This window comes from Squalius cephalus, assembly GCF_949319135.1.
Source record: "Squalius cephalus genome assembly, chromosome: 15".
Lineage (NCBI taxonomy): Eukaryota > Metazoa > Chordata > Actinopteri > Cypriniformes > Leuciscidae > Squalius > Squalius cephalus.
Window position 1 is genome coordinate 151,057 of NC_137136.1, and position 18,944 is coordinate 170,000.

General features: G+C 50.6%; 1 protein-coding gene across 3 annotated transcripts in view; it reads right to left on the reverse strand.

Annotated features, from left to right (window-relative positions):
* The window catches only part of vps13b (vacuolar protein sorting 13 homolog B), a 237,474-nt gene that overhangs the window by 87,451 nt on the left and 131,079 nt on the right, over window positions 1–18,944 (reverse strand). For 2 of the 3 annotated variants that reach the window (XM_079894253.1, XM_079894255.1), the window contains 6 exons: window positions 18,913–18,944; window positions 17,248–17,459; window positions 10,755–10,961; window positions 10,341–10,509; window positions 3,255–3,369; window positions 2,144–2,267 (listed from right to left, as the gene is read on the reverse strand). The exon at window positions 18,913–18,944 is cut by the window's right edge and continues 203 nt beyond it. In XM_079894253.1, the coding sequence (XP_079750379.1) occupies window positions 2,144–2,267; window positions 3,255–3,369; window positions 10,341–10,509; window positions 10,755–10,961; window positions 17,248–17,459; window positions 18,913–18,944 (859 nt within the window). Of the gene's footprint in view, window positions 1–2,143; window positions 2,268–2,941; window positions 3,000–3,254; window positions 3,370–10,340; window positions 10,510–10,754; window positions 10,962–17,247; window positions 17,460–18,912 lie in introns of all 3 variants that reach the window. The other variant, XM_079894254.1, reaches the window with a different exon arrangement.

The window sequence follows — 18,944 nt, forward strand, 5'->3', positions numbered from 1 at the left end:
TGTTGACTCTGCAGAAAGTTGGCTACTTCTGCGCACTGTGAGCCTCCTCATGCACTCTGGGATTTATGTGGCTGAGTTGCTGTTGTTCCCAATTGCTTCCACTTTGTTATAATACCACTTTACCACAGTACAGATAAAATGTTGTCGGGATAATTCCGATTCGCGTGGCTACGCAGGCGTGAAGAAAAAAAAAAGTAAAGAAGGACTACACGCCTGCGCACATATATATTTGAACGCGCATACCTTTGGACTGAACACGTAATGCGCATGTGTGCGAGTTTGCGTTTTTGAGGTTTGCGCAGAGATAACGGATAATCGTTTGCACCTTCAAACCTATTTCAGGGAGTGTGTTCTCGAGACACCGGGCACTGTTTTGTGCGGATGGGCGACCGGAGTGCGTTAAAGGACAAGTTCGGTATTTTACACTTAAAGCCCTGTTTACAGATCGTTTCTGATGAAATAGAACGGTTAAGATTAAAATTTGTACACATGCTGCTGTCCCGAGAGTTTTAGGTTTATTTCGCTTTCTCCCCCCACCTACACAATGGCAGCCTATGTGCACTGGAACAATCCTTCCTAAAATGCATTAAACTTTCGTTTATAAAGACGTGAAACTCACCGAGTGGTCAGGGGTGTTCACTGATATGCTCACACAAAAATCGCTGCAAAAGATGCTTTCCAACAGGTTTTATCGTAGTTTTTGTCCAACTCCATTGACTTGTATTGAATGTGCTGTGTGAGGTATGGTATTACTCCGCCGCTTCTTCTTCTGCTTCTTCTGTGTATTCAATGAAATGCCAGCGGTTTGCTTGCAATTGGCAAAGGTGCATTATCGCCACCAACTGGGCTGGAGTGTCTATTATTCAAGCTCTCAGCGGAAGAATCTACGGTTGTGAGACGTTTGGAAAAATAGATCCACAGTTTTACAACGAATGGTAAAACACCTGTTGGAAAGCATCTTTTGCAGCGATTTTTGTGTGAGCATATCAGTGAACACCCCTGACCACTCTGTGAGTTTCACGTCTTTGTAAACAAAAGTTTAATGCGTTTTATGAAGGATTGTTCCAGTGCACCTATACACCCATTCTAGAGGTTTTGGGGAAAGCGAAAGAAACCTAAAATTCTCGGGACAGCAGCATGTGTCCAAATTTTAATCTTAACCGTTCTATTTCATCAGAAACGATCTGTAAACAGGGCTTTAAGTGTAAAATACCGAACTTACCCTTTAAGGGTTTTCTTGTTAGAACGGTGTCGTGCCCTTAAGTTAATAACTAATGATCTTCGCAATGGAAGTGAATCAATCAATCAATCAATCAAAACTAACTTTAGCTGGACAATAACTTTATCCTAGAGCTGTTGTAAAACCTAAACAATCTGTTACGGTAATGTCCTATTATCACTGTAAAGCTGCTTTGAAACAATCCATATTGTTAAAAGCACTATATAAATGAAGGAGACTGACTTGACTTGACACAAACAGTTGACTGTGGAATATTTAAAAGTGAAGAAATTTCACGAATGGACTTATTGCACAGGAGGCCTTGGTGCTTGATTTCATACAACTGTGGCCATGGAAGTGATTGGAACACCTGAATTCAATTATTTGAAGGGATGTCCCAATATTTTTGTCAATATAGTGTGTTTTAAAGAATTGTGCATGTTGAACTGAAGTGTCTGAGACTTTAGCACAGCACTGTATCTGATATGTGAAGGATGTTCTAGAAAGAAACTATGGTTGTGTCCCAAATGACAAACTCAACCATCTAGTGCTCTAAAAGGTAATTTTGTCATCCAGCATCGGATTGATCAACGACTCAAATATGCTAAACTGAATCTCAAGAACCAATGAGGTCTGATCTCATGTCACATGTGTGATTGAGCTTCTGTTTATGTTCACCGATTAAACTTTATATGTAAAAAAGCCTAAAATAAATGTGCTGATCATATAAAACGAGCGTGTCTCTACAGAAGATTAACAGGAGTGTTGCTGGCGGCGCAGCAGAAGAAGCATCTAGAAGCAGTGTGTGTGTGAATCAGAAGCAGTGTGTGTGTGAATCAGAAGCAGTGTGTGTGTGTGAATCAGAGGAAGTGTGTGTGTGAATCAGAGGCAGTGTGTGTGTGAATCAGAGGCAGCGGCTCTTACAGGTGGACAGAAGCTGAAATGGCTGAAATGCTCCTGCTTGCTGAGTGGTCGCAGCAAAACTGTGCGTCTGTTCAGCTTTTCAGTGCAAGAGAGGACGACCCCACCACACAAGCTCTCTTCAGCACTGCATACACACCAGAGGAACACAACACAGAAACACAGGCAGAAGTCAGAGTTATGATTGGCTGGCTGCTTGATTGGAAGCTGGTGAAAAGGATTCTGGGAGCAGAGAGAAGAGAAATCACCACAGGACTGAACACAAGAGAACACTCTCTCTCTCACACACACACACACACACTCTGTCCAACATCAGGACCAATCGAAACACTGTAGCGTCTCACGGCTCTGATCAGAAACACAGTGAGAATACTGATATTGATTCCCTGGTTTTAATCAGCCTTCATCCTGATAAACCGATATTAATTCTTAAATCTCACAGAATCGATCTTTTAGTCTTTGCTGTTTTCAGTTGAACAAAACTTCTCTAAACATCACTATCTGGAGCTCCTGCCATTCCATAATCACAGTAATATTTGTGCTTTGATATGACTTTTGATATGAAAAAAAGTATCATCTTTCAAATTCTGTCAGTTTCATCAGTAAATTCAGTCAGTGAATGTGTGTGTGTGTGTGTGTGTGTGTGAGCTCAGAATAAAGCTGTGTGTGTGTGCAAGCTCAGGTTAAAGCTGCGTGTGTGTGTGTGAGCGAGCTCAGAGTAAAGCTGTGTGTTTGAGCGAGCTCAGAGTGAAGCTGTGTGTGTGTGAGCTCAGGTTAAAGCACCGGCGCTGCAGGTCTCACCACAGGCGACTCCTTGCACTGCAGGATCACTCCGTCACAGAGCCAACCCTCAGCAGGCCTACAACACACACAACACACACACACAACACACACACACACACACAACACACGCACACTCTGGGTGAAGACACCGCTGGCACTGTACAGAGAGACGACTCGCTGATCCACACGCTTCTCTCTGCTCCCAAACACATCATAATACACCAGTGAGTGTGAGTGTGTGTGTGTGTGTGTGTGTGAGTGAGTGAGAGTGTTTGTGTGAGTGTGCGTGTGTGTGAGTGTGCGTGTGAGTGAGTGTGTGTGTTCCACTCACCTGCTTCTGTAGTGATCTATGTGGAAGCTTCCCACTTTACACTTCACCTTTGTATAAACATCCTGAACATCCACAGATGCGCTCAAGTCTTCCATTTCTGCCATCACACACAGCTCTGAAACACACACACACACACACACACAGAGTGTATTTACTGCATATGCACTGATGAGTCAGAACATTATGATCAGTCACAGGTGAAGTGAATATCGTCGATCATCATTCGATGGTGAACAAACACTCAGTTCTCGTAATCAGCGTGTTTGATGCAGGAATAAAGATCTGAGCCAGATTGTTATTGGCAGGCGATGGATCAGATAATCTCTGAAATGGTGAGGTGTGTGTCTGTCTGTCTGTGTGTGTGTGTGTGTGTGTGTGTGTGTTGCTCCCGGTCAGCAGGGGTGAGAATCTACCAACAGAGTCCGAGGAGGAACAAACCAGCAACAGTGTGATGGACGCGAGGCTCATCGATGCAGGAGAGCAATGAAGGCTCTCCCGTCTGATATAATATAATATATAATATATTATTACACAGCTCTGTGGAATGCTTGATTCTGATTGGTCAATCGTGCTGTAAGTTATTCCCAGATGACAACCTCTCAAAGCAGGTAAAGCAGGCTCATCCGAGTCACTGAAGGAATGATTTTAAATCAGTTTAATCTGTGTGGCGAGCGGTACGAGGCCGAGGGCCGCGAGAGAGCGGAACGAGGGCCGTGAGAGAGCGGGACGAGGACGAGGGCCGTGAGAGAGCGGAACGAGGGCCGTAAGAGAGCGGAACGAGGCCGAGGGCCGTGAGAGAGCGGCGCGAGGACGAGGGCCGTGAGAGAGCGGCGTGAGGACGAGGGCTGTGAGAGAGCGGCGCGAGGACGAGGGCCGTGAGAGAACGGGACGAGGACGAGGGCGAGGGCCGTGAGAGAGCGGGACGAGGACGAGGGCCGCCAGAGAGTGGGTCGAGGATGAGGGCGAGGGCCGTGAGAGAGCGGGACGAGGACGAGGGCCGCCAGAGAGTGGGTCGCGGCCGAGGGCAGCGAGAGAGAGGCGCGAGGACGAGGGCCGTGAGAGAGCGGGACGAGGGTAGCGAGAGAGGCGCGAGGACGAGGGCCGTGAGAGAGCGGGATGAGGGCTGTGAGAGAGCGGGACGAGGGCCGTGAGAGAGCGGGATGAGGGCCGTGAGAGAGCGGGACGAGGGCCGTGAGAGAGAGGGACGAAGGGCCGTGAGAGAGTGGGTCGAGGCCGAGGGCAGCGAGAGAGGCGCGAGGACAAGGGCCGTGAGAGAGCGGGACGAGGGCTGTGAGAGAGAGGGACGAAGGGCCGTGAGAGAGGCGCGAGGACGAGGGCCGTGAGAGAGCGGGACAAGGGCCGTGAGAGAGAGGGACGAAGGGCCGCGAGAGAGGCGCGAGGACGAGGGCAGTGAGAGAGCGGGTCGAGGGCCGTGAGAGAGCGGGACGAGGGCCGTGAGAGAGAGGGACGAGGGCCGTGAGAGAGCGGGACGAGGGCCGTGAGAGAGAGGGACGAGGGCCGTGAGAGAGAGGGACGAGGGCCGTGAGAGAGAGGGACGAGGGCCGTGAGAGAGAGGGACGAGGGCCGTGAGAGAGCGGGACGAGGGCCGTGAGAGAGAGGGACGAGGACGAGGGCCGTGAGAGAGAGGGACGAGGACGAGGGCCGTGAGAGAGAGGGACGAGGGCCGTGAGAGAGCGGGACGAGGGCCGTGAGAGAGAGGGACGAGGGCCGTGAGAGAGCGGAACGAGGGCCGTGAGAGAGCGGAACGAGGGCCGTAAGAGAGCGGAACGAGGCCGAGGGCCGTGAGAGAGCGGCGTGAGGACGAGGGCCGTGAGAGAGCGGCGCGAGGACGAGGGCCGTGAGAGAGCGGCGTGAGGACGAGGGCTGTGAGAGAGCGGCGCGAGGACGAGGGCCGTGAGAGAACGGGACGAGGACGAGGGCGAGGGCCGTGAGAGAGCGGAACGAGGGCCGTGAGAGAGCGGCGTGAGGACGAGGGCCGTGAGAGAGCGGCGCGAGGACGAGGGCCGTGAGAGAACGGGACGAGGGCGAGGGCCGTGAGAGAGCGGGACGAGGACGAGGGCCGTGAGAGAGCGGGACGAGGACGAGGGCCGCGAGAGAGCAGAACGAGGGCCGTGAGAGAGCGGAACGAGGCCGAGGGCCGTGAGAGAGCGGCGCGAGGACGAGGGCGAGGGCCGTGAGAGAGCGGGACGAGGCCGAGGGCCGTGAGAGAGCGGTGCGAGGACGAGGGCCGTGAGAGAGCGGCGCGAGGACGAGGGCCGTGAGAGAGCGGGACGAGGGGCGAGCGGGACAAGGGCGAGGGCCGTGAGAGAGCGGGACGAGGACGAGGGCCGTGAGAGAACGGGACGAGGACGAGGGCGAGGGCCGTGAGAGAGCGGGACGAGGACGAGGGCCGCCAGAGAGTGGGTCGAGGATGAGGGCGAGGGCCGTGAGAGAGCGGGACGAGGACGAGGGCCGCCAGAGAGTGGGTCGAGGCCGAGGGCAGCGAGAGAGAGGCGCGAGGACGAGGGCCGTGAGAGAGCGGGACGAGGGTAGCGAGAGAGGCGCGAGGACGAGAGTAGCGAGAGAGGCGCGAGGACGAGGGCCGTGAGAGAGCGGGATGAGGGCCGTGAGAGAGTGGGACGAGGGCCGTGAGAGAGCGGGACGAGGGCCGTGAGAGAGAGGGACGAAGGGCCGTGAGAGAGTGGGTCGAGGCCGAGGGCAGCGAGAGAGGCGCGAGGACAAGGGCCGTGAGAGAGCGGGACGAGGGCCGTGAGAGAGAGGGACGAAGGGCCGTGAGAGAGGCGCGAGGATAAGGGCCGTGAGAGAGGCGCGAGGATGAGGGCCGTGAGAGAGAGGGACGAGGGCCGTGAGAGAGCGGGACGAGGGCGGTGAGAGAGCGGGACGAGGGCCGTGAGAGAGAGGGACGAAGGGCCGCGAGAGAGGCGCGAGGACGAGGGCCGTGAGAGAGCGGGACGAGGGCCGTGAGAGAGCGGGACGAGGGCCGTGAGAGAGAGGGACGAGGGCCGTGAGAGAGCGGGACGAGGGCCGTGAGAGAGCGGGACGAGGGCCGTGAGAGAGACGAGGGCCGTGAGAGAGAGGGACGAGGGCCGTGAGAGAGCGGGACGAGGGCCGTGAGAGAGCGGGACGAGGGCCGTGAGAGAGCGGGACGAGGGCCGTGAGAGAGAGGGACGAGGGCCGTGAGAGAGAGGGACGAGGGCCGTGAGAGAGAGGGACGAGGGCCGTGAGAGAGAGGGACGAGGGCCGTGAGAGAGAGGGACGAGGGCCGTGAGAGAGCGGGACGAGGGCCGTGAGAGAGAGGGACGAGGACAAGGGCCGTGAGAGAGAGGGACGAGGACGAGGGCCGTGAGAGAGCGGGACGAGGGCCGTGAGAGAGAGGGACGAGGGCCGTGAGAGAGAGGGACGAGGACGAGGGCCGTGAGAGAGAGGGACGAGGACGAGGGCCGTGAAAGAGAGGTGCGAGGACAAGGGCCGTGAGAGAGAGGGACGAGGGCCGTGAGAGAGAGGGACGAGGGCCGTGAGAGAGCGGGACGAGGGCCGTGAGAGAGCGGGACGAGGCTGAGGGCCGTGAGAGAGCGGGACGAGGCTGAGGGCCGTGAGAGAGAGGGACGAGGGCCGTGAGAGAGCGGGACGAGGCTGAGGGCCGTGAGAGAGAGGGACGAGGGCCGTGAGAGAGCGGGACGAGGCTGAGGGCCGTGAGAGAGCGGGACGAGGGCCGTGAGAGAGCGGGACGAGGCTGAGGGCCGTGAGAGAGCTGGACGAGGCTGAGGGCCGTGAGAGAGAGGGACGAGGGCCGTGAGAGAGCGGGACGAGGCTGAGGGCCGTGAGAGAGCGGGACGAGGGCCGTGAGAGAGCGGGACGAGGACGAGGGCCGTGAGAGAGCGGGACGAGGCTGAGGGCCGTGAGAGAGCGGGACGAGGCTGAGGGCCATGAGAGAGCGGGACGAGGACGAGGGCCGCCAGAGGGCTGCACCGGTCTCGTGTCTCTCACAGAGGAGTGGAAGCATAAAGGAGTAGCGACGACAGTAGAGATCGAGAGAGGCCAGGCCTGGATTCTATTTGATGTTTATGTTTTATTTGATGTGACAGCAGTCATCCGTGAGGGGCTACTGTCTTTTATTTTCGTTTTGTATTTGTTTTATTTCTGATATTAAAATCTGTTGAATGTTCGCCAGTTCCTGCCTCCTTCTTCCCACAATAACGAACTTCGTTACAATCTGAAATCAATATCTCTTATCTCCATAATTATTAATGTGGCGAAATGCTGTGTAATAAGTGTTATGACTGTATACCGCATCTCTTAAATGATGAAACTGCTCTCTCCGCAGAAGCTTTGCGTTTAAAGAGCTAATAAAATATTTAAACTCAGATCAATATTCTGACTAATTATATACTTATGTGCCAAGTATCCGTATAAGCAGATAATGTACATCTAGCCAGTTGTTCTCGCAGAATAAACCCCTTCAGGTGTGTGTGTGTGTGTGTGTGTGTCCGGAGGATCATGCCAGGTCTCTGTCACTCTCCGCTCGATCTGTGTGTGTGTGTGTGTGTGTGTGACCGAAGGATCGTGTCAGTTCTCTGTGTGTGTGTGTGTGTGTGTGTGTGTGTGTGTGTGTGTGACCGGAGGATTGTGTCAGTTCTCTGTGTGTGTGTGTGACCAGAGGATCGTGTCAGTTCTCTGTGTGTGTGTGTGTGTGTGTGTGTGTGTGTGTGTGTGTGTGACAGGAGGATTGTGTCAGTTCTCTGTGTGTGTGTGTGTGTGTGTGTGTGTGTGTGTGTGTGTGTGACCGGAGGATCGTGTCAGTTCTCTGTGTGTGTTTGTGTGTGTGACCGGAGGATCATGTCAGGTCTCTGTCACTCTCCGCTCGATCTGTGTGTGTATGTGTGTGTGTGACCGGAGGATCGTGTCAGGTCTCTGTCAGTCTCCTCTTCTTATGGTGTTGTGCAGCTGTGATCCCGAGGCCCAGCGGCTCAGAGCCACTTCCTGTTTCCTGTTTGGGGGGGCGATTTGTCCATTCAGCACCAAACAACCCAAGAAAACTAACAACAAACACCATCATCATCAGCGAGAGCTCAGAGTCCCTGAGGAGAGACTCTCACTGCACGCGCTCAGATCACGCTTTCCTTCCGCAGACCTTTCACTCTCTCTCTCTCTCTCTCTCTCTCTCTCTCCCTCTCAAACATCAGCAGCTGTAGCAGTGACGGGTCACATGGGTTTTTGAGACACTTCATATTCAGTGATATTATTGATCTGACTGCACTGACACTATCAGAAAACAGAACTGGATCTGAATAGTGACTCTCTCTTCTTCTGTAGAGCTGCTTCACTCCTGACTCTAAGTTTGTCTCATATTAGATGAAGTTTCATCAGTGATTCTGTGATTCTCCTGTTTATTACAGTGAAGCTGCTCTGAGACGATCTGCACTGTATAAAGCGCTGTAGAAATAAAGCTGAGATGATAATGTGAAGAGGATTATTAGAGATGAAGCTGTTGCTGTTCCAGCAGTTTCAGGTCAGGTGATCTGACCCTGTGTGTGTGTGTGTGTGTGTGTGTGTGTGTGTGTGTGTGTGTGTGTGTGTGTGTGTGTGTGTTTGAGTGTGTGTGTGTGTGTGTTTGTGTGTGGTGATCTGGCCCGAACACCTGCGTGAGGCGCATCAGGAGGCGCATCTGAAACTTCTTCTCATGTTGATAGTCTGAACTGCAGACTATGTGTGTGTGTGTGAGTGTGTGTGGTCAGTACCGTTGTTTCTGGCCGTGGTGTCGAGGGAGAAGAGTGACTGTGTGTGTGTGTGTGTGTGTGAGTGTGTGTGGTCAGTAACATTGTTTCTGGCCGTGGTGTCGCAGGAGAAGAGTTTGTGTGTGTGTGTTTGAGAGTGTTTGTGCGTGTGTTTGTGCGTGTGTGTGTGTGGTCAGTACCGTTGTTTCTGGCCGTGGTGATCTGTCGCAGGAGAAGAGCTTGAGTGTGAGTGTGTGTGTGTGTGTGTGTGTGTGTGTGTGTGTGTGTGTGTGTGTGTGTGTGTGTGTGTGTGTGTGTGTGTGTGTGTGTGCGTGCGTGTACAACTATCTTTGTGAGGACCAGTTTGAGTTTTAGACCATCAGAGTGAGGACAAAGAGAGTAAAGTGAGGACATTTTGGCCGGTCCTCACTTTCTGAGAACCTTTAAAGGCCTGTTTGAGGGTCAAGACTTGGTTTTAGGGATAAGGTTATAATTAGGTTAAAGGGGTGGTTGAATATGATTTCACTTTTCTAACTTTAGTTAGTGTGTAATGTTGCTGTTTGATCATAAACAACATCTGCAAAGTTACAACGCTCAAAGTTCAGAGCAAAGGGAGATATTTGCTTTTAAAGAAATCGCTTTTTAAGGACTACAACAAACGGCTGGTTGGGACTACACCACATTCCTAGTGACATCACCAACCCTAGAATTTACATAAACCCTGCCCCGTGAACGCATTTATAGATTATCAACGCAGAATATGCTAATCAATGACTAGAAGATAACTACACATAAGCTACATAAATTCACCAACTATCCAGAAATGTTGTCTACATGTTGTCACTTCTTCTTGAGTCTCTCCATCTTTCTGACTTCGGTTTGAACATAAAAGGCTAAAAGTTTTTTAAATTTTCAGTGCATGTCTGTGTGAGGTAAAAGCACACAAGCTGTTGTAGCTCCGCCCCCCGTGCCGGGAGCAGCAGCTCATTTGTATTTAAAGGGACAGACACAAAAACGGTGTGTTTTTGCTCACCCTAAAAAAGTGACAATTTTAACATGCTATATAAAATATCTGTGGGGTATTTTGAGCTAAAACTTCACATACACACTCTGGGGACATCAGAGACTTATTTTACATTTTGTGAAAAGGGCATTATAGGAGCCCTTTAAGGGTCGGTTTAGGGTCAGGGGTCGGGTTAGGCACTTAGTTGTGATGGGTAAGGTTAGGGTAAGCGGCCGGCTAGAGATTGCATTGTGTCAATGAATGTCCTCATAAAGATAGATATACAAGAATGTGTGTGTGTGTGTGTGTATGTGTGTGTGTGTGTGTGTGCGTGTGTGTGGTCAGTACCGTTGTTTCTGGCCGCGGTGTCGCAGGAGAAGAGTTTGAGTGTGAGTTTCGGCAGCATCCACTGCATCCAGACGCTCAGTTTCCCGCTGGAGCCGCTGATGCTGCAGGTCTTCTGCTCGAGCGTCATGGTCTCACACACCACCGGCTCCTCAGTGTGTGTCGAATCCCCCTGAAACACACATCAACACTGAGTCCGGCAACACACAGATGCTGACAGAGAGAGAGAGAGAGAGAGAGAGAGAGAGAGAGAGAGAGAGAGAGAGAGAGAGAGAGAGAGAGCCTGAACCTCAGTGAGCGAGTGACTATCTATCTATCTATCTATCTATCTATCTATCTATCTATCTATCTATCTATCTATCTATCCATCCATCAATCCATCCAACAGGGAGAGGGATGGTGTGTGTGACCTCTGACCTCAGTTTGAGAGCCCAGGTCAGCTGAGGGGCTGCAGGTGCTGGTGTCGGGGGGGACAGGTGAGGGTGAGGGAGAGGAGGGTCCAGCAGGGGGCGCTGAGGAGTCTGGGAAACCTGCAGACGACCTGTGTGTTCCTCTGCTCTGCATCCGCTCGAACGCACTGAAGATCTGACTCCATCGGCACCACAGACTGAACACCAGCTGAACCTAAGACACACACGAGACACACACACGAGACACACACATGAGACACACACATGAGACACGCACCACCTGAACCTGAGACACACATTATTATTATTATTATGCATTTTTTTTATAGGCACCTTTCTTGACACTCAAAGCCACCATATATCATCAAGACAATAACAATATTTAAGTAAAAACAATGAAATACAATACAATTAAAGACAATGCAGTTGTGGTCAGAGGGAGTAAGCTATTCTAAACAGATAGGTTTTCAAATGTGAGAGGGAATCAGTAGTACGGAGGTCCGGTGGAAGCGAGTTCCAGAGCTGAGGAGCGGAGCAGCTGAAAGCTCTGCTCCCCATAGTAACAAGGCGGACACGGGGAACAGTGAAATGGATGGAAGAAGAGGATCTGAGAGTGTGAGCGGGTGTGGGTATATGGAGGAGGTCAAAAAGATATGAAGAGGCGAGATTATGAATGACTTTAAAAGTGAGGAGAAGTATTTTTAGTTAATACGGTAAGTGATGGGGAGCCAATGGAGCTGTCGTAAGATGGGGGTGTGTGATGAATAGAGGGGGTACGAGTGATAATACAAGCAGCTGAGTTTTGAACCAGTTGTAGTTTATGGAGGGTTATATGCGGGAGGCCAAACAAAAGGGAATTGCAGTAATCTAAACGAGAGGTGACTAAAATGTGAACAAGAATGGCAGTGGAGTGAGGCATGAGGAAAGGACGTAGACGGTTGATGTTTCGAAGATGGTAGTAAGCAGACCGGGTAACATTATTAACATGAGTAGTAGAAGAGAGGGTGCTATCGAAGATGACACTCAGACTCTTAACCTGAGGGGAGATGAAGGAGCTATCAATGGGAATAGAAAAATGATGGAGTTTGTTTAATTTTAATCTTGTACCTATAAGAAGCAATTCTGTTTTATTGCTATTTAATTTGAGGAAGTTTGAAGTGAACCAGGATTTTATGTCAAGAAGACAATTGATAAGGGAGGATGGTGGAAGTTTTGAATTAGGTTTGGTTGAGAGATAGAGCTGGGTGTCATATGCGTAGCAATGGAAGTGAATCTGATATTTACGGAAGATGTACTACTCCGTCTATCCTCTCGCCATTATTTCAGACATTATTTACACTAAAGCCCAGCAGTTTTGTAGACTGATCCAGAGACCAAGTGAGACAGACAGACAGAGAGTAAGACAGACAGACAAGACAGACAGAGAGACAGTGACACAGACAGACAGAGAGTGACACAGACAGACAGTGAGACAGACAGACAGACAGTGAGACAGATATAGTGAGACAGACAGAGACTGAGACAGACAGACAGACAGACAGTGAGACAGACAGACAGACAGAGAGTGAGATATATATATATATAGTGAGACATACAGACAGATAGACAGACAGACAGAAAGTGAGAAAGACAATGAGACAGACAGACAGAGAGTGAGTGAGTGAGACAGACAGACAGAGAGTGAGTGAGACAGACAGACAGAGAGTGAGTGAGACAGACAGACAGTGATACAGACAGACAGACAGACAGTGAGAGAGACAGTGAGAAAGACAGACAGGCAAACAGTGAGACAGACAGATAGACAAACAGTGATGCAGACAGACAGACAGTGAGACAGACAGACAGACAGACAGACAGTCATACAGACAGACAGTGAGAAAGACAGAAAGACAAACAGTGAGACAGACAGACAGACAGACAGTGAGACAGACAGAGAGTGAGACAGAGGCAGACAGACAGACAGACAGAGAGTGAGACAGACAGACAGTGAGAAAGACAGCGAGAAAGACAGACAAACAATGAGACAGACAGACAGACAGCCAGACAGACAGAGAGACAGACAGACAGAGAGTGAGACAGACTGAGAGTGAGACAGACAGAGAGACAGACAGACAGAGAGTGACACAGATATACAGTGAGACAGACAGACAGTGAGAAAGACAATGAGACAGACAGACAGACAGAGAGACAGACTGAGAGTGAGACAAACAGACAGACAGAGAGACAGACAGACAGACAGAGAATGAGACAGAAAGGCAGACAGACAGAAAGAGAGACAGGCAGACAGACAGAGAGTGAGACGGACAGACAGTGAGAGACAGACAGACGGTGAGACAGACAGTCAGACAGTGAGATGTCGGTAACTCATGGTAACTGAACAGATTCAGTATCTCCACATAATCACAAACAAGCGAATAATTTTTTCCTCCTGTCGGTTTTTCCTTCATCTCGCTGCAGTTCTGCTTCTGATTCTGCTGTTTGTTTTTGGCAGCTGTTATTTAACACACGTTTCCTTTCCACCACATTCCCCTCACAGCCAATCAGCACACAGCAATCAGCAGCAGCACATCTGAGCTCAGACACGTCAACATTCATCTCACACGGACTCCATACGAGAGCAGACGCATATTCAAACAAACAGTCTGGATCAAGTGTGTGTGTGTGCAGATCGTCAACAGAAGGACTCTCATGTTTCCACTGGTGACAGTAAATATGACTGTAAGGGTGCGACTCACAACGAATGACTCTCAGGATAGTCGAACCGTCACTCGGTCACTTCTGCTGCCACTGAAAATCTACATTAATCCTCTACATCCAATCTTTACAGTCACCCTGAAATCAAAACTGACAACTCTTGTTTTTTTAAAAAAAAAAATGGAATATTGCAGTATTATAAATTTATTATAAATTATTATCTATCATTATTACACGGCTCTGTGGAATACTTGATTCTGATTGGTCAGTCACTCCATCCAGCGGTATATTATTCCCAGATAACAGCCGCTGAGAACAGAAACACAGGCTCATCCGGGTCACTGAAGTCATCAGCGCTATACACTCGCTAGGAACGTTTTTTCTCGTGGAAGTTTTGCCTTTGGTGAGCTCATAAAATATTAAAACTCAGTCAAATCAATATTTTGTGTAGTTATTTAATTATGCCTTCCAGTATCGTAGACTCGCTCTCTCTTGTTTCATACAAATGTAGCGGTGGCCATTTTGTGACTATTGTTTTGTACACTATTGGATTATAAGATTCAAAGATTATAAGATTCAATCTGAAATCAATATCTCTGATCTCCATAATTATTAATGTGGTGAAATGCTGTGTAATAAGTGTTATGACTGTATACCGTATCTCTTAAATGTCCATCTAGTTTGATCTCGCCGCTGAAACTGCTCTCTCCGCGAAGCTTTGCATTTAAAGACCTAATAAAATATTTCAACACAGATCAATATTTCGTGGCTAATTATTTACTTATGTGGCAAGTATCCGTGTAATAAGAGGATAATGTACATCCAGCCGGTTGTTCTTGCAGAATAAACCCCTTCTAGTGTGTGTGTGTGTGTGTGTGTGTGAGATCTTAGAATAAACACCCTTCAGGTGTGTGTGTGTGTGTGTGTGTGTGTGTGTGTGTGTGTGTGTGTGTGTGTGTGTGTGATCTCAGAATAAACCCCTTCAGGCTGATGAAGACCTGATCCTGATCTCCCTGTCGGGTGTACATTATCCCTTACTTATTGTGTTAAATTCATGTTCCTGGTAATCTTGAATCAGAATAAGTTCCTCTTGCAGCATCTCTTCTATTCTCTGATGATGAGGGCGGGGCAACCTGTCACTCACATGAGATCCACCAATAGCAAACCACAACCATCCAATCAATTCCCCACAAACACAATCAAGCCCTGCCCACATGTGTCCCTGCTCCTGTATATCCACCTGTGATCTGCACCTGTGTTCTGCACCTGTACACCTGTGTTCAGCACATGTACACCTATGTTCTGCACCTGTACACCTGTGTTCTGCACCTGCACACCTGTAATCTGCACCTGTACACCTGTGTTCTGCACCTGTACACCTGTGTTCTGCACCTGCACACCTGTAATCTGCACCTGTACACCTGTGTTCTGCACCTGTACACCTGTGTTCTGCACCTGTACACCTGTGTTCTGCACCTGCACACCTGTAATCTGCACCTGTACACCTGTGTTCTGCACCTGTACACCTGTGTTCTGCACCTGTACACCTGTGATCTGCCCTTGTACACCTGTGTTCAGCACATGTACACCTGTGTTCTGCCCCTGTACACCTGTGTTCTGCCCCTGTACACCTGTGTTCTGCACCTGTACACATGTGATCTGCCCTTGTACACCTGTGTTCTGCCCTTGTACACCTGTGTTCAGCACATGTACACCTGTGTTCTGCACCTGTACACCTGTGTTGTACACCTGTTCTGCACCTGTACACTTGTGTTCTGCACCTGTACACCTGTGTTCTGCACATGTACACATGTGATATGCTCTTGTACACCTGTGTTCTGCACCTGTACACCTGTGTTCTGCACCTGTACACCTGTGATCTGCACCTGTACACCTGTGTTCTGCACCTGTACACATGTGATCTGCCCTTGTACACCTGTGTTCAGCACATGTACACCTGTGTTCTGCACCTGTACACCTGTGTTGTGTTCTGCACCTGTACACCTGTGTTCTGCACTTGTACACCTGTGATCTGCACCTGTAAACCTGTGATCTGCACCTGTACACCTGTGTTCTGCACCTGTACACCTGTGTTCTGCACATGTACACCTGTGTTCTGCACATGTACACCTGTGATCTGCAGCTGTAAACCTGTGTTCTGCACCTGTACACCTGTGTTCTGCACATGTACACGTGATCTGCCCTTGTACACCTGTGTTCTGCACCTGTACACCTGTGTTCTGCACCTGTACACCTGTGATCTGCCCTTGTACACCTGTGATCTGCACCTGTACACCTGTGATCTGCACCTGTACACCTGTGTTCTGCCCTTGTACACCTGTGATCTGCACCTGTACACCTGTGTTCTGCACCTGTACACCTGTGTTCAGCACCTGTACACCTGTGTTCTGCACCTGTACACCTGTGTTCTGCACCTGTACACCTGTGATCAGCACATGTACACATGTGATCTGCCCTTGTACACCTGTGATCTGCACCTGTACACCTGTGATCTGCACCTGTACACCTGTGTTCTGCCCTTGTACACCTGTGATCTGCACCTGTACACCTGTGTTCTGCACCTGTACACCTGTGTTCAGCACCTGTACACCTGTGTTCTGCACCTGTACACCTGTGTTCTGCACCTGTACACCTGTGTTCTGCACCTGTACACATGTGATCTGCCCTTGTACACCTGTGTTCAGCACATGTACACCTGTGTTCTGCACCTGTACACCTGTGTTGTGTTCTGCACCTGTACACCTGTGTTCTGCACTTGTACACCTGTGATCTGCACCTGTAAACCTGTGATCTGCACCTGTACACCTGTGTTCTGCACCTGTACACCTGTGTTCTGCACATGTACACCTGTGTTCTGCACATGTACACCTGTGATCTGCAGCTGTAAACCTGTGTTCTGCACCTGTACACCTGTGTTCTGCACATGTACACGTGATCTGCCCTTGTACACCTGTGTTCTGCACCTGTACACCTGTGTTCTGCACCTGTACACCTGTGATCTGCCCTTGTACACCTGTGATCTGCACCTGTACACCTGTGATCTGCACCTGTACACCTGTGTTCTGCCCTTGTACACCTGTGATCTGCACCTGTACACCTGTGTTCTGCACCTGTACACCTGTGTTCAGCACCTGTACACCTGTGTTCTGCACCTGTACACCTGTGTTCTGCACCTGTACACCTGTGATCAGCACATGTACACATGTGATCTGCCCTTGTACACCTGTGTTCAGCACCTGTACACCTGTGTTCTGCACCTGTACACCTGTGTTCTGCACCTGTACACCTGTGTTCTGCACCAGTACACATGTGATCTGCCCTTGTACACCTGTGTTCAGCACCTGTACACCTGTGTTCTGCACCTGTACACCTGTGATCTGCACCTGTACACCTGTGTTCTGCACCTGTACACATGTGATCTGCCCTTGTACACCTGTGTTCAGCACCTGTACACCTGTGTTCTGCACCTGTACACCTGTGTTCAGCACCTGTACACCTGTGTTCTGCACCTGTACACCTGTGTTCAGCACCTGTACACCTGTGTTCTGCACCTGTACACCTGTGTTCTGCACCTGTACACCTGTGATCTGCACCTGTACACCTGTGTTCTGCACCTGTACACATGTGATCTGCCCTTGTACACCTGTGTTCAGCACCTGTACACCTGTGTTCTGCACCTGTACACCTGTGTTCTGCACCTGTACACCTGTGTTCAGCACCTGTACACCTGTGTTCTGCACCTGTACACCTGTGTTCTGCACCTGTACACCTGTGATCAGCAGTACCTGAGGGTTGGAGCACCGGAGCTGCACCGGTTGCAGGTCCACATGCAGGCACATGATGAAGGCGTCTCTGCTCTCGGGCTGCAGCTTCGGGGCGGTGAGGGCCAGCGTGGAGGTGAAGCCCAGCGGATCCAGAACACTGAGGGAACGCTGCTGTCCCAGGAGAGAATACACGCTCAGCTGACTCACACACACTGTCCACGGGAACGCATCGCCTGTGAACACACACAAAGAGACGTCACACTCGTGTCTCAGGCTCACAGACACACAGGCTAATACCCTCCTCCAGCACGGATCTGGGCCCACACACACACACACACACACACACACACACTCGTACCCTCCTCCAGCACGGGTCTGGGCACACACACACACACACACACACACACACACACACACACACACACACACACACACACACACTCGTACCCTCCTCCAGCACGGGTCTGGGCACACACACACACACACACACACACACACACACACACACACACACACGCACACACACACACACTCGTACCCTCCTCCAGCACGGGTCTGGGCACACACACACACACACACACACACACACCCTCTTCCAGCACGGGTCTGGGCACACACACACACACACACACACACACACATGTCTGGTGCACTATCTTTGTGAGGACTCTCCATAGACGTAATGGTTTTTATACTGTACAAACTGTATATTCTATGCCCTTACACTGCCCCTGCCCCTAAACCTACCCATCACACACACACACACACACACACACACACTGCCCCTGTCCCTAAACCTGCCCATCACAGGAGACAGTCTGCATTTTTACATTTTCAAAAAAACTAATTCTGTATGATTTATAAGCTTTTGTACCCATGGGGACCTCAGTTTAGGTCCCCACGGTGACACGAGTCCCCATGAGTCTGTGTGCATTCAGGTTTAAGTCCCCACCGGTGTAGAAAAACATGTCCACACACACACATACATACACACAAACACACACACTCGTACCCTCCTCCAGCACGGGTCTGGGCACACACACACACTCACACACACACACACACATACATACACACAAACACACACACTCGTACCCTCCTCCAGCACGGGTCTGGGCACACACACACACACTCGTACCCTCCTCCAGCACGGGTCTGGGCACACACACACACACACACACACACACACACACTCGTACCCTCTTCCAGCACGGGTCTGGGCACACACACACACACACACACACACACACACACACACACACACACACACACACACACACACTCATACCCTCCTCCAGCACGGGTCTGGGCACACACACACACACACACACAAACACACACACATACATACACACAAACACACACACTCGTACCCTCCTCCAGCACGGGTCTGGGCACACACACACACATACATACACACAAACACACACACTCGTACCCTCCTCCAGCACGGGTCTGGGCACACACACACACACACATACATACACACAAACACACACACTCGTACCCTCCTCCAGCACGGGTCTGGGCACACACACACACACACACACACACACACACTCGTACCCTCCTCCAGCACGGGTCTGGGCACACACACACACACACACACACACACACACACTCGTACCCTCCTCCAGCACGGGTCTGGGCACACACACACACACACACACACACACACACTCGTACCCTCCTCCAGCACGGGTCTGGGCACAGTGAAG